Raw genomic sequence first — 14,575 nt, 5'->3', positions numbered from 1 at the left:
GTGGAGCTTGCAGTGAGCCGAGATGGCGCCACTGCACTCCAGCCTGGGCGACAACAGAGCGAGACTTCGTCTCAAAAAAAAAAAAAAAAAAAAAAAAAAAGAATAAGGAACTAGGAATTAGTTAGCCTGAAGTGGGGGTGGGTGCCAGGGCTCAGAGAAGACTTTCTTCTACCTGGGGAAGTCTGGGAAGGCTTCCCAGAGGTGGCTGCAGCACTAACTGGAGTCTCGCCATCTGAAGGGCGAGTTCACATGGCGAACGAGGAGGGTCACATCTACCACGCTGCTGCACTAGATGTGTTCACACTGCCTGCTGGCACTGGGGCCTGGAGACCACTGGACTGCCCACCTCCGAGAGATGTGGGAAATAATGGGTCCTAACTCTAACTCTGGCAGATCCCCAGCCCCACTTTCTTTGAATATGCCAACCAGACTGGGGCCTCCTTAAAAGCACAGATGTTGTCAAATATAGCTGTGAACCCCCATCGTCAACCACCAGCACAGAGCAGACATGCGATACCCACTCACGAAATTCATTTTAGTCTAGGCTGAATATGGGAGGCTGGCACAGGCTGACACTAAGCTTAGCAGCTAGCATTTGCCTTGCAGTTTTCAAAGCACTTTTTCAAACATTTAACTGAAGCTTCACAACACTGAGCGAGGTGGAGCAGGTATTGATGTCCCTGATTTACCGACAAGGAAACTGAGGCCTGAGGTTCCACAGCTAGGAAGTGGGAGAGTCCAAACACCTCTGACTGCTCAGGGTTCACCCCACTGAGGGGTCTCCATGATCCCATGCACAGTCCAGTGAGGCCTTCAAATCTGCCTTCTCCCTAATCTGCATGTGTTTAGCCCTCCAGTGAGAAGGGGAAGTGAAGATGGTGGAGGTAGAGGAAGAAGACCAAGAAAGGAAACTCCAGGGGAAAAGTGGGCTCAGTTTCCCTTCCCTACGGACAAGAGATATCCAAACACAGCCCTGGGTGAGAAAGGTGTTCAGATACCCATACCAGGAAGAAGCCATTATGGAAAACCTAGGGGAGGGAGGAAGAGGGGGCTTAGGCAGAGTGGAAAACTGGGAGCTATCTGGCCTCTCAAACCTCATATTTTTCCTCCTTCTACCCCTTGGACTGACAACCAAATGCTCAGCTCTGCGGTTTGGGGATGATGTCCAGTTTCCCTCTAAGGGAGGCATACTGTCCATTCATGCATGGACTTCAAGAGAGATCTGGATCCAAGTTCTGGCTCCACCATATACTGGGTAACCTTGGGCAAGTCACCATCTCTTTGGGCCTCCATTTCTTCCTCTGCAAAACTGGAACAACCCCATACTTTCTTCATGGGGTTCCTGGGAAGAACACGTGGGACTGTGTACATGGAGTACTCAGCACACTCTCAGGCACCCAGTAGGTCCTGGAACGAACACTATTATGATTGATCTTTCACCAGCAGCTCCTGGTCATTTGCCTGGTGCCACCCGGAAGGCCTTGCTAACCAAACCCTCTTCTAGCCCAGCCCCCATCCCCCCTCAAGCTTAAGAACTCAGTCTCGCTAATGAAGCTGAACTCTCCTCCCCCCATCCCCCATTCAGAAGTCATTAGCAGGATCTCCGCAATTAGGAACAAATGGCTTATAACGGATGGCATCCAGGGAGGGCGGTTGGGATGGTGGAGAATGAAGCTGTAGCTTTGAGGGCAACAGGGAGTTGCTATGAATAGAAAAACAAGTCTTGGTGCTGTGGGGTCTCTCTCTCTCCTCCAGGATGGGACCATACTCCTATTTCTGGTTCTGAGAATTCGGGGTTGGTGGGAGGGGTGGGAAAGGGGTCATTCTCTCTCAGGAAGCCAGGTGTAGAGCTATTTACCAGTCCTTTCAGCAGGCTGGAGGATCCCAGATCTGTGTTGGGGTGCCAGCCTTATTCTCTGTGTGTGCGGGAGGGCAGGGACGTGATAATCAGGGAAACGAGCTTGAAGGACTGTTGAGAATGAGCAGTTGAAGAGCACGGGCCACAGCCCTGGAGAGCTGCAAGTATTAGAGAGTATCTAATACAGTATTTTCCAAATTGCTGCTCATGGCCCAGCAGTGGGTCGTAATATCAATTTAGTGGGTCAAAAAATAGGTATTTTCTAGTTCACTGATAGATGGAGAAATAGAGATCCAGAGATGGGCAATGATTTGTCCAATGGGACACAGTGACAAAAGCAGAACCTGAATGTACCAGACCTGAAACTGGGCTCTGCACAGGGAAGAGACACCAAGCGCTGGCTGGGCAGGATGGAGGAGGTACTAGCAAATTCTGGTTTAATTTGGATTGTGGTGAGGGGCAGCCAAAACAAACTCCAAACTTCCTTTGTCTGCCTCTGGCTGGTTTTGGCAAAACTGGGATTCAGTCTTATCTAAATTGTCTCCATAATTAATTTTCACTGGAAACTGGCTGGATTCAGGAAAAGAAGGGACTAGAAGGGTATTTGAGGGTGCTGGCCCACCTCACCCCATTCCAAGCCAGAAAAGCATCCCTAGGAATGCCTATTACCTTTACCTCCAGAGCCACAGCATGACTATTAATTTAGCAACAATTTAATGAGTGGTTATCAAGCCCCACAGGGCACTCACAGTGTCCTCAGTACTGGGGACTCAGCGTCTTTGCTTTAACGGGGCTCACATTCTAATGGGCCGAGACAGACACTACACAGACAGACGTGCAAACTCTGAGCTGTGGTGAGTGTCCTGCAAAGCCTGGCTGGCTGGCTGGCTGGCTCTAGGGTGTGTGGCCAGGGAAGGCCTCTCTGAGGAGACACAGCATCAGGAGGAGGCACTCTTCCAAGGGAGAGTATCTGAGGTGGAGGGAACAGATGGTGCAAGGGCCGTGCCGTGGGAAAAGCGGAGTGCATTATGAATTGAAAAGCCAGTGTGGCCAAGAGAGGAAGTCCCAGAGGTGTGCAGGGGCCAGATTACACAGGGACAATGATTTTTTTATTTCATCCTATACTTGAAAAATCGCTGAAGGATTTTGAGTACGAAGTGATATTGTCTTTCAGGGTAGATACTTACTGCTGGTAAACAATGGATGCCAATAAGTACTCACTGATTCAAAGTAAAGAAGGAATACCTCTTCATCTACCCCTCAAAATGCAACTCCTCAGGGACCAGAGGATGGAAGAAAGGGGTACAAGGAGGAGGAGTTAGAGATGAGTGGCCCTGACCACTGAGGGAACTGACCTGGGGGGAGGAAAGTTCTTGACCAGCCAGGCTTTGTAACCTCCAGCAAAGAGACATAAAAATGAAATTACACAGAGAAGGGGGACAAGGAAGGTGGGGAGAGGAGACCATAAAACCCCCGAAGTTATTCCGCACCTTTTTCCCTTGGAAAAAAAAAAAGCTTTTTGGAAAAGGCTGTAAATTTTTTTTACACCAACCTCGTAAAAATGACATCGGCACATTCTCAAATTAGAACCATTAAAATGAAAACCAGCAATGCACAGACACAGACAGGCCCACGTGGGTGGGAGACAACTCACATCCTGGGCATACAGCCCCGGTTTCAGGACCCCTTCCCCACCAAGTGCCTTGAAAATATCTCCTCTCTACAAGGAACTAGTCTCTGGCCTCAGAGAGATGAGAATTTACAGCTGAACTCAACAGCGTGGATGAGGAACTGCGATCCTTCAAAGGACTCCTTCATTCTCTTCATTCCCTGCACCACTGCTCTCAAACTCAGGCAGGCTTCGCACCAGCAGTGCCCGGCCTTTGCCTGCTTCTAGCGATGATGCAGCCCAGGGCTCATCCAGCTCCTGCAGCCAAAACCAGCTCTGCAGGGTGTTATGTGAAGGACAGCTGGAGTCCTCAGTGCCCGGAAGGAATCCTCTGACCTCCAGCAAGGAGGTGAAATCACCAAGGTGGTGGTGGGTGGCCAAGTGGCGGTGATGCAGAAGTTCCCGTGATCACCTTCCCCATTCTTGGTGGCATTTGGAGATGGCTACCAGACATACATCCCTCCTACCAGTATCTGTGGAGTTCTCTGGAAATGGGTCTGTGCTGAGGTCTGGGTTCTGAGCCACTTCACTCTAGCCACTTCCGCAATGTAGGGTTGGAATGGGGGCAATAGTGAGGGGGGATGCAGTTCTCGTCCTGAGATTCCTAGTGGGCCTTCTCAGAATAAAGGTGCTACCCCAGGGGAAAAGCCAGTTCTCCCACTGAGGGTTCCAGGCGAAGTTCTGCTCTGAAGAAGTGACCCTAGGATGCAGCCTTCTCCACTTCAATCCTCAAGATAAATCCCTTCTCAGAAGGAACATTTACCTCCCTTCCCCAAATTCTCCTCTGTATCCCCAGTTCTCATCAGCAGGGACAAGAATTCTGCCATGAAGGGGAGGTGAGGGAGGGAAGAAGAGGGATTTCAGAATTCCATATTAGGAGGGAAGCTGGGGGCTCTCCTGCTGGTAGAGTGGGCTGGCTCCTTTTAGTCTCAAGAAAGCAGGGGTCTGCAGATCCCTCCTACAGGATCCAGTCCCGCCCTCTGCCCTCCTAGCACTACTCCTTCCTAGGGGAATTTTCCAACATAGGAAACAGGGCGGTCTTTGGCTCTCAAGGACCTGGGAGGGGTACAACAAGGGGGATGGTTAAGGCCCTCTCCTGGCCCAGCTCCTCCCACCTCCCACCTGCCCTCCTCTCACTGTGTCCAGGCCAAGGAGAAAAGGGCAGTTTCTGAGTGTTCCCCAGCAGCTGGTATGAACTGGTGTGATGTCCCTAAGCCTCCCCTCTGGTGAGTGCAGGCCCCAACTCTCCTTCCATGCCATGGCTCCTCCACGGGAGGGGCTCATTCTCCAGAAGAAAAAGGAGAATGCAGAAGGTCTGGGACCAGACAGGAAACAGTAGAATCTGGGGCACACAGGCAGCAGTCCTGAAGAGAAATGGGCCCCGGACCTGCAGACGAAAGACAACTGTTGACTCTGTGTGTGTGTGTGTGTGTGTGTGTGTCGGGGGGGCGGGGGGTAAATTCACCCTCTGAATCCTCCCCTTCCCCCGCTGTCATCCCTCTAAGTAGCTTGGACAGAGGAGGGCCAGATGGGGGAGGAAAAGGAAAGAAAAGCCTCTCCCATTCTTCTTCTCCCTTCCCCCAACTGCCTGACATCCCCCCCTTTCTTTGAAGGGGGGTGAGTTAAAAGCCCATTAATGTGCAGAACCCCCCAACCCTTTTGAATCTCCTCACAGGATGTGAACGGGGTGGGATTTGGCTCAGTTGCCACGGCAACTGTGGTGGGAGTTCCCAGACTCTAGGCAACCCTCCCGTGACCCTTGCTGACCTGTCACCCCCACAACCCATGGACAATGGGAGTGCGCGCTCCAGAGGCCCAGGACGCCTTTCGGCATGGCCTCAGCACCGCCGCCAGTGGCTCTGCCTGCCCCCACCCCATCAGCTTGGCCCTCCTGGCCCCAACTTGGCCAGCGCACCCAGACCAGCCCCCAAGACCTCCCCTCCCAAAATCTGGCACACACTTCTCCTAGGCTCCATGGCCCCTATCAGAGAGTGTCCTAAGGGTATTTGTGGGGTGCCTGAGAAAACCCCCACACTGAGAACATTTTCATACAAATGAAATCAGATTAGGATAAAACACAAGGGCAACTTTCAAAGAAAAGAGCCACCCCATAGGGTAAAAATGCAGGAAGGGGCACTGTGGTAGAAACATTTGCCTTGGTGAGGGAAGGGACGGATGGGCCGTGGGTGTGTCTACAGTCTAGGGTATTCTTTAAGGGCAGCTGGGGATCAGCAATGCCAGCTGCCCAGCATGATGCCCAGTGCAAAATAAGGCTGAAGGTGTGTTTGCAGCTTGACTGACTGCTCCAGAGCCTACTGTACTTCCTGCACCTTCTCCTCAGGGTAGACAGAGTCCTCATAGGGCATAAGACTGCAGACTTGGTGAAAACTCCAAGGACAGCGTGGAGGTGGTATGGCTCTGTCACTCACCAATGATCGGGCTGGGATGAGGGAGGTGGAAGCTGCGGCCTCGAGGGCTGAAATGGGGCAGCCAGCTAAGGACCCTCTCCCTCTAGTCAGACCTGGCCTGGCAGCCAAGCCAGGTCACCCCCCAGCCTCTGTTTAAACAAGCTCCCAGCCTGCTCGTTGCATGGAAACAAGCGCCTGCTCTTGTTCCAAAGTGACGTGGCCACCCTCTTCAGCACTGTTTGTTTCAGCCTAAAGTCCTGTCATAGGCCTGACTTCTGACTCGCCCTGTTTATCTCTCTCCTCTCTGTCAACTCATTACTCCCAAAGGCCAGGATTGCATTTCCAGGGCTTGTTTACTGAGAGCAGAGGGACAAGGACCAACAGACAGACAGACAAAGACAGAGGGGCTTGGAGAGCCACGGGTGGTACGAGGAGAATGGGATCAGCGTGTGGTCCACAGAGCCTCTCCCACCCCGCTTCCTATCGAGTTTGCAGATGGCGTTAGAGTGGCTACTTAGGACCAGTGGGCAGCATTGCTTCTCTATCACAGAACCCTTTCAGGTTGGAAATGATATGCTCTCATTGACTCATCAACAGACATTTCCTTAGCACCCACTATGCTCAAGGCCTCACTGCCTCCATTTCCCACGGTGACTGTGTGATGGAGAACCAGCAAAGGGGCAGGTGTGCTGACCCCTGAACTAGGAACTGGGAGAGTGAGGTCTATGCAGCCTTTATTGTGCCATCTTGACACGTCAGTGCCTACCTCTGGCTCTCATCTGTGCAATGGGAATAATAATATCCACCTCGCAGGGATGGTGAGACGACACAGCACACATGAAGGCCCCAAAGCACCAAAGAGACGAAAGGCATTGGTTTGTCCTCTAAGTCCTTTCAGGATGGGGTTGAGAAGGAGCAGGAACCCAAAGGGCCAGGCTCTCTTTCCCAAACTTGTTTATCCTCCAAGTAGGAACATTTGTTGTTGGGGACCAGAAAATGTTACCCTTGAAACTCCCCCAAAAGCCTCGTTCACACATTCAGGGTAGAGGAATAGCCCATGGACTATTTCATTTTAATTGAAAATCTTATAATTTTAATTTTGTAAGGTTCTTTTCATAGTTTGGAGCCAAGAAAACCTTTTTTAAGTCTCAAATATGTTCCCTGGCCCTGGGCGCTCTGCCCATAGTGAGCCCAAATGGATAAAACAGCCCTCTGCCTGCCTCCAACTCCCCACCCCAGTTTATTTGTGAAACAGATATAGGATTTTCCAGGACTGTGGGATATTCCCCAAAACAAACAGGAATAACTGGAACGTGGAATATAGATGGGAAAACATGGCTCATGTGCAACGCAGAACCAAGAAACCTGATCAGCACAGACAGTTCTGTCTTTCCCCACCCCAAACATTTCCCCAGTTATCCAGAGAACTGTGTTCGCTCTTCACTTTCAGTAATTTTTTAAAAGAAACTTTCCAGTTTCAGTACTCCCCAACCCCTACCGCATTTAAAATTTTTCATAACTCTGTCTGCACACTCACACAGAGGGAAGAGCTGGCCATACAAAATGGGTGGTGTTGGAGATTTTCTGATGGGGTGTGTTTTGCTACTATGTCGGTAAAGGGTAGGATTTTGCCCTTTAACCTTCTGTCTCCAGCAGACGGCACAGACTCTGTGGGTCTCTTCCCCAGGGAACCTGCTTAGGAAGGCTTGGGAGATGCCAGTGAGCTCCGGAAGACTATCTCCCTGGGGAAGGGAGTCAGGCCCTTCCCTGCTCTAGCCTCCACTGCTGGCAAGAGAAAGTGATTTTTGAAGTCCTCTGTTCTGTTCACATCCACATCAACAAGTGAGCTGCACGTGCTGCACACCCAAATTGCATCTGATCCCAACAACTCTGTACTTTAGATGCCAAGGAGGCCAGGGCTCAGGTAGGCTCATGACTTGGTCAAGGTCATGCCACTGGTTAAGGGGCTGGCTGGGACTTAAATCAAGTTTCTTCAATTCCTGCTTTAGCGCTGGCTGACCAGCTCCATGCAGGGGAGTCAGGCTTCTGATGGTGTTGCTTCCAGTCTGACTTCTGGTTCCAAGGAATATGATGGGAAAAGGCCCCTTAGGGATTATGAAGTTGGGCTGTGGGAGAAGGAGGACAGAGTCCCAGGGTGAACTTGGGAGAGACAGCAGGGCCATGGAGGGGCACATGAGGGCATTGTGGTACATACATGTGTACACGCATGAGGCAGTAGTGGGGTACTGAGCAGGGAGGTACACGCAGAGCCCTGCTTCTCCCTGTTCCTAGCAGACCCCCACACCCCAAGGGCCAGCACCACCAGCAGTGATTCCAGGAGCAGAGTCAAATCAGAGAAAGAGAATGCCAAGGCCAGCGCTGGCTGGGCAGGTTCTCCTCAACTTGTTGAGCATGACTCTCCTTTTTCCCCCAGGTGGGACCAGGACATGAGGCCCCTGCTCTGTCATCACCCAACCAGATCTAGACCCATCCTAGTGTCTCTAGATCCTCAGAGAGGTTGGTTTTAAACTCCTGAACTCTGCACTTTGGGGTGGAAGAGAAAATAGAAGACACAGACAGAGGTTCCCAGTTTAAGCCCTAAAAATGGAGGCCTGTCTTTGCCTATCTCTCTTGGCCTTTACCCAGCTGCCTGGGCCTCTCTTCACTGCTTGAAATGGAGGCCCAGGCTGACTCAGGCAGATAATGTTTTGCAACAGAAATAATGTGAAGATCCCCCTGTGTGCACAGCAACCTCTTATCCCTGTTCATTTAGCTAGTTTCCTAGCCAGTGTGCAGCTAAAGAGTAGAGTGCCCACCAATCCAACATGCCAATCTCAAGCCTGCTGCCCAGGTGTGTGTCTGTCTCTTCTTATTGGCATTTCTGGGACAGTTTTAAGCTTCATGATCTCAGACCTTTGAGTCCCACTTCTCTCTCTTGAAAACGCTGTGGTAGCCCAGGCTCAAGGTGGCCACCAGAATGGGTGGGTGGACAGGGAGTCCTTGGATGCTGGACTGTCTTAAGGACGGTAAAGTGAGGCTGCCTGGCAGGGAGTGGTGCTCCAGCAGCCAGGATGAAGTGGAATGCAGCCTAGTACCCCCTCTCCCACTCCCAGATACCCCAAGGCGCACCAGCTCCTACCTGTTGCTGCTGAAAGTGCAGCAGCTCCGCGGGGCTCATCTCACCATTGCTGTCTGCACCTGTGGTCATGTCCCTGCCCGTGCCACTTGCAGTTGTCCCTGTGGCCCCACCACTGCTGCCATCGGTTTGCCCAGAGAGGCTGCCCACACCATTCTGACCAGATGGAGCCGACCTGATTGTCTCCGAGGCAGATTCCACCATCATGTCGCTCTAGTGGTACCTGGAGGAGGAAGAGAGACCCAGGGGAGAGGCTGAGGCTGAAGGCTGAAAGGGCAGTGACTGCTGACCCCCAAAAACACAACCATCGCCACAGGAGCAGTTGGGCATCTACTCCTTCTCAACTTCCCAGAGGCTGCTCCTGGGATGCCTGATGGAGTGTGGCCCCTCTGGAAGTCCCCCCAGGTGAGGGGCGGCTCGACATCCCCCACCATGTTTTTTTGACTTCTAGGAGACCTCATGCTGGGGTGGGGAAGGGAGGAGATAAAGCCCTTGCAATGCCCCTCTGGGTGGGGATTTTTTGCCTCAGTTGAGGTTTTGCACTGTTTATAATAATGACATGAAGAAGGGCTTTTTAAGGTTTTTTGTTGTTTTGAGACAGAGTCTCGCTCTGTTGCCCAGGCTGGAGCACAGTGGTGCGATCTTGGCTCACTGCAGCCTCCGCCTCCCGAGTTTGAGTGATTCTTCTACCTCAGCCTCCTGAGTAGCTGGGATTACAGGCTCCTGCCACCACGCCCAGCTAAATTTTTGTGTGTGTATTTTTAGTACAGAAGGGGTTTCACCACGTTGGCCAGGCTGGTCTCGAACTCCTGACCTCAGGTGATCTGCCTGCCTCAGTCTCCCAAAATGCTGAGATTATAGGCATAAGCCACAGCGCCCAGCCCCCGTCTGGGTCTTAAACCTACACCAACAAAGCAAAATCAAGTTATTCACTAGGAACCCACTAGACTACTGCCTTCCTACCCCCACCTGAAATGGACTTTGTGTTTGCTCCCATCCCAGGGCAAACGACCCTCCCCAGGCCACAGAAGGTCCAAAGCAACAATTATTCTTTTATAAAAAAGGCTGCTACTTGCCCAGCACCTACTGGGAGCCAGACACTGGTCTTGGGCATGGAGGTGTGCAATGAAGGAAGACCTGGTTCCACTTTCCATCTTCCATTTTAAAGCCCTCAGCCTAGCACCTGGTCAAAAGTAGACACTCAGTAAGGTTAACTCACTCTCCATAGGAACCATGATTTCTCCTCATGAGAACTATGGGAGAGAGTTATCATGCCAATTTTACAGATGGAAAAACTGAAGGTCCAGAGAGTTAGGTTACATACCCAAGGCAAAGAGTCAAGGTCTGGATCCCCTGACCCCAGAAATGCCTCTCAAGGAGTGGCTGAAACATCCCCCCAGAAAGAGAGGGTAGGTGTTTGGGATGGTCAGGGCAGTGAGGAGGAGGAGGAGGCCTGAGCTGCTTCTTATAACTCACAGAGGTTACAACAGCTTTTTAAATTTAATTTAATTAATTAATGTATTCATTTTATTTTATCTTTTTGAGACACAGTCTCGCTCTGTCACCCAGGCTGGAGTGCAGTGGCACAATCTCGGCTCCCTAGAACCTCCGCCTCCCGGGTTCAAGCAATTGTCCTGCCTCAGCCTCCCGAGTAGCTGGGACTATAGGCATGCAACACCATGCCTGACTAATTTTAGTAGAGATGTTGGCCAGGCTGGTCTCGAATTCCTGGCCTCAACTGATCCACCTGCCTCAGCCTCCGAAAGTGCTGGGATTATAGGCATGAATCACTGCACCTGACAAGGTTCCAATACCTTTAGTATGAAAAGCTGTTCTCAGATTCTGGGGGCTCCCCAACTACCCCCGAGTCACAGTCCCTTGAGAAGAACATGGATTTCAGTCAAACAGGTCAGACCATGGTTGGTATCTACTACTGATTTTTGATCCATCTTAAACTCCCCAGCCCTCAGATTCCTTGTCTGTGGTAGGACAATGTTTCTTGGCACCTACGGGAGATTGGTTCCAGGATCCCTGTGGATACCATACTCTCCAGATGCTCAAGCCTCCCAGTTTGTCCTGCAGGACCTGTGGATACAAAAGTTGGCCCTCCCTATCTGTGGGTTCTGCATACTGCAAATACTGCACAGTATTTTCCGTCTGTGGTGGATTGAATCCACAGATGTGGAACCTGCGGATAAAGAGAGCCAAGTATATTTCATCCCGACCTCCAAGTCTTTTGAGGGGCAAATAAAACATGCACACGGCACCTGACAGAGCAAGCCCCCAATATTGATCAGCGCCTTTTCCACCCACCCTAATTGTAAGGGTGAGGACATTGAGACCCAAAGAGGTCAAGAACTTGGTCCAGATTGCACAGAGATCATCAAGGGATAGAAGCCACATGAGCACTTAGCAAGGCCCATGGAAGCCAGCCAGTTTCTTTCCTCCCGATTTGATCTCTTTTGATCTCTCATGGTCTCCCTGACTCAACTGACAGATGAGGGCCTTGTAGGTAACAATGAGAAACTGCAGAAAGAGACTGGACTGTGATTTCTCTAGTTCCTTCCCCCAAGGCAGCAGCTCCCCAAAGCATTTCCTCCCACTCCCAAATTCTCTCCTTTCACTCCAGAAGAACTCTTCTCCCTCACTCTACCAAGCCATTTGCTCAGCTTTCATCCAGGCTGGATGCAGAGTGGCGAGGAGACAGAGAACTGCAAGGGGTCCACAGAAGCCACATCCCTGTTCCTGTGGCCCCTCTTCATCTGTGACTCTGGGTGTCACTGTCCCAGTGAGCCTGAGTGGCCTCCTGGGTGCCCTGTATTTGTGAATTTCTCTGTATGTTTCCAAGGGCTTGCTCTTCCCCCAACCCAGCGGCTGCTCCACTCCTAAGTTCTGAGAGGAGCTGGGCTGGAGTAAGGGCAGGATGGGAGTGATGGTTCGGAAGAGATTGAGCACTCGGTCTCAGGCCTTAATGGCCACGTCAGCCTGAGGGCTAGTGGCGGTGAAATGATGGATGGGGTGGGCACCATCCTCCACTTGCCACAGCACAGGGCTCCATCACCCTCCCCTGAAACCACCCAGCCAGGAGCACCTTCCCCCATTTGGGGCTGAGCCTCAGTTACATGAGGGGGATGGGGAGACAGCAGGGAGGGGGGCCTCTCCCCCAACCCTGGCTCTGCTGGTGGTGGAAAGCAGCTGCCCGCTCTGATTCCAAGTCTAGCTTCTCTGAGATCTGAGAACTCCTGGGCCCCAGGGGACAAAGACCAGAGCCTCAGGGGTGTGTATGCATGCAAAGGAGAAAGGAAAGAGAATCTGGCAGTTACTTCCCTGGGGTTAGGGAGAGTGGCCCCCTTCTAACACTCAAGGAATACCATAAAGTTGCAGATCAGACAGTAAGTTTGGAAAAAGAGAAAAAAGGAAGGAGGAGGTTGCAGACAGAGGTACTTCTTTCTTTTCTTGTTCTGGGTTGGGGGGGGTGGGGCGGCGGGGTATAGAGCGACACCCAGTGAACAACATAATTGCTGCAATGTGGTGTATAATAATAGCTATTCAGGGGCTGATCATTCATATTAAACAGGGTGAAGCAAGCCTCTCATTTGCATGCTTGAGATTATATGCATTTGAAAAGTCATTTCCGCAGGGTGTATGAACGGCATTAATTCCCATGTGGCATGCTCTGTCCCCTCCAGGGTCTTTACCCCACTGACACACACCTATAGGCCTCTTTCCATGCTCCCGCCCACCTACCAACATACCCCCGAAACCTGCAAGACAGGCACACCCAGGTGCTTTCCGAATTCTCACCTCTGCCCTGGGATAACTGCTCTCCAAGGATGAGCACACCAGCAGCCGCATGTCTCCTGCCCATGTCTCCACAGGGTGCCGTGACAGCACCAGGGTGCTCCCTGCACTGTGGGTGAGCAGGCTCTGGGTGCCTGGGACCCAGTCAGCTAGAGACAGGATGGGGTAAGGTGATGGCGGGAGGCCTTGATTATCAGTCCCTTGTAACTACAAGGGTGTGGGGTGTGGAGGAGAAGTCAGTGTCCACAGGAGCCTGAGCCCTGGCTAGGGGAGCAGGCAGGGGCCTGGGCTCAGCCACACACCATGGAGATTCCTCTGCCTTCCCCTTTCTCTGAGCCTCTATTTCCCATCTCTATATGAATAGGTGGTCTTGAAGGTCTCTTCTCACCCTCAGCCTGGCATGTGGACATGAAAACACAGTATTTCAGTGAATACTGGAGGCACTGACGGTCTGCTGGAGTCACAGCCCGGTCCCTTTCACAGTGGACTCCACCCAGTGTAGACCTGAGCTACTTCCTCTGGTACCAAGGAGCAAGCTCCAAGAGGTCCTCCTTTCTTCTCCACACACCCCTATCCTCCCAATCCATGCTCCTCCCCCAGCGACCAAGGTCCTCAGCAAGGAGCAGCTGAACACCTGCGGAACAGAAAGGCAGAGACTCTGAGAATTAGACCATCTGGTTTCTAGGCTCAGCTGTGTGACCTTGGGCAAGTCACTGGGGTGCTCCTTCTGCCTCCATACAATAAGGTAGGGGTTGGCCAGGGGTCTAAGGTTTGCTAATACTGGGCTCTTATCCCCCACCCCAGACTTCCCATACCCCTCTCCTACCACATGTTGGGAGCAAATGGAGATAGCACTGGAGGCCGAGTTATTTTGCCAGGTCCAGGATTTGTCTGAGGCTCAGGTCCTGCACTTAGGCAGGACCTAGTCGCCCAACCCTCAGCGTCCCCCGAGGGGGAGCCAGGGAACCTCGGAGCCTATGTCAGGCCTGGAAGCTCCTGCAGATGCCCTCGGAAGGAAGCTGGGTCAAAGCCGCGGCTGCCTCTTCCGCTCTGGGGGAGTCTGCAGGCCGCTGGGGGCTCCCACTTCCCCGGAGGCTCCTGGCTCGTCAAAGAACCTGGACGGGTGAGTGCGCAACAAGGGACGCCCTTGGAACTCGCCGGAGACGGCCCCGTCCCCTCCCTGGCCGGAAGTGATGAGTTCCATCTACCTTGGGGCCAAAGGGGGGACCCATGGGCTGGGGTGCTTTTGGGGAAGGAGAAAAGGGACGGGGAGCCCCACATGCGGAGAAACCTTTTGTGCCTTTTCGCGGGCCCATATGGCACAGCGAGTATTAATTACCGTCGCTTTTTAATTAACAATCGCTTAATCTGAGCCGTAACATTTGCCATGACACCCTGTGCCTCGCCGCGAACCCGCGCCGCCCGCCCTGCCAACTCATCAATTAATTTTTATTGACGTTTTCTTCCCCAAACAGGCACAATACCAGGGTTTTCCAATTAACACCTCTGCGATCTCTAATTAGTGCAATTAACAGACTGATGGATGCCCGGAGTTTACCCGTGGGGGAGGGAGAGAGGGGCGGGGCAGCCCCCAGCGCGCTCCCGGGCGCGCGTCCTGCCTGGAGCACACGTGCACGCGCAGCTGGAGTGGCGATGCGGCCCCAGTTCTTAAGGGATATACGGATGGGGAATGACCACAGGGG

General features: G+C 52.3%; 1 protein-coding gene across 10 annotated transcripts in view; it reads right to left on the bottom strand.

The window, feature by feature from the left end:
- The window catches only part of FOXP4 (forkhead box P4), a 54,458-nt gene that overhangs the window by 25,798 nt on the left and 14,085 nt on the right, over nt 1-14,575 (bottom strand). For 7 of the 10 annotated variants that reach the window (XM_033217098.1, XM_033217104.1, XM_033217102.1 and 4 more), the window contains exon 2: nt 9,075-9,294. The exons of 1 other annotated variant lie outside the window; for it this stretch is intronic. In XM_033217098.1, coding sequence (XP_033072989.1) covers nt 9,075-9,278 — 204 coding nt within the window. In that variant the 5' untranslated portion in view covers nt 9,279-9,294. Of the gene's footprint in view, nt 1-9,074; nt 9,295-14,575 lie in introns of those variants that run through there. 2 more of the 10 variants (XM_033217101.1, XM_033217105.1) reach the window with 2 other exon arrangements.

The sequence above is a fragment of the Trachypithecus francoisi genome, unplaced genomic scaffold, assembly GCF_009764315.1.
Source record: "Trachypithecus francoisi isolate TF-2019V2 unplaced genomic scaffold, Tfra_2.0 Lachesis_group10, whole genome shotgun sequence".
Classification (NCBI taxonomy): domain Eukaryota; kingdom Metazoa; phylum Chordata; class Mammalia; order Primates; family Cercopithecidae; genus Trachypithecus; species Trachypithecus francoisi.
The sequence above is the reverse complement of the archived record's forward strand: the minus strand, read 5'-3'. Positions and strand labels throughout refer to the sequence as shown.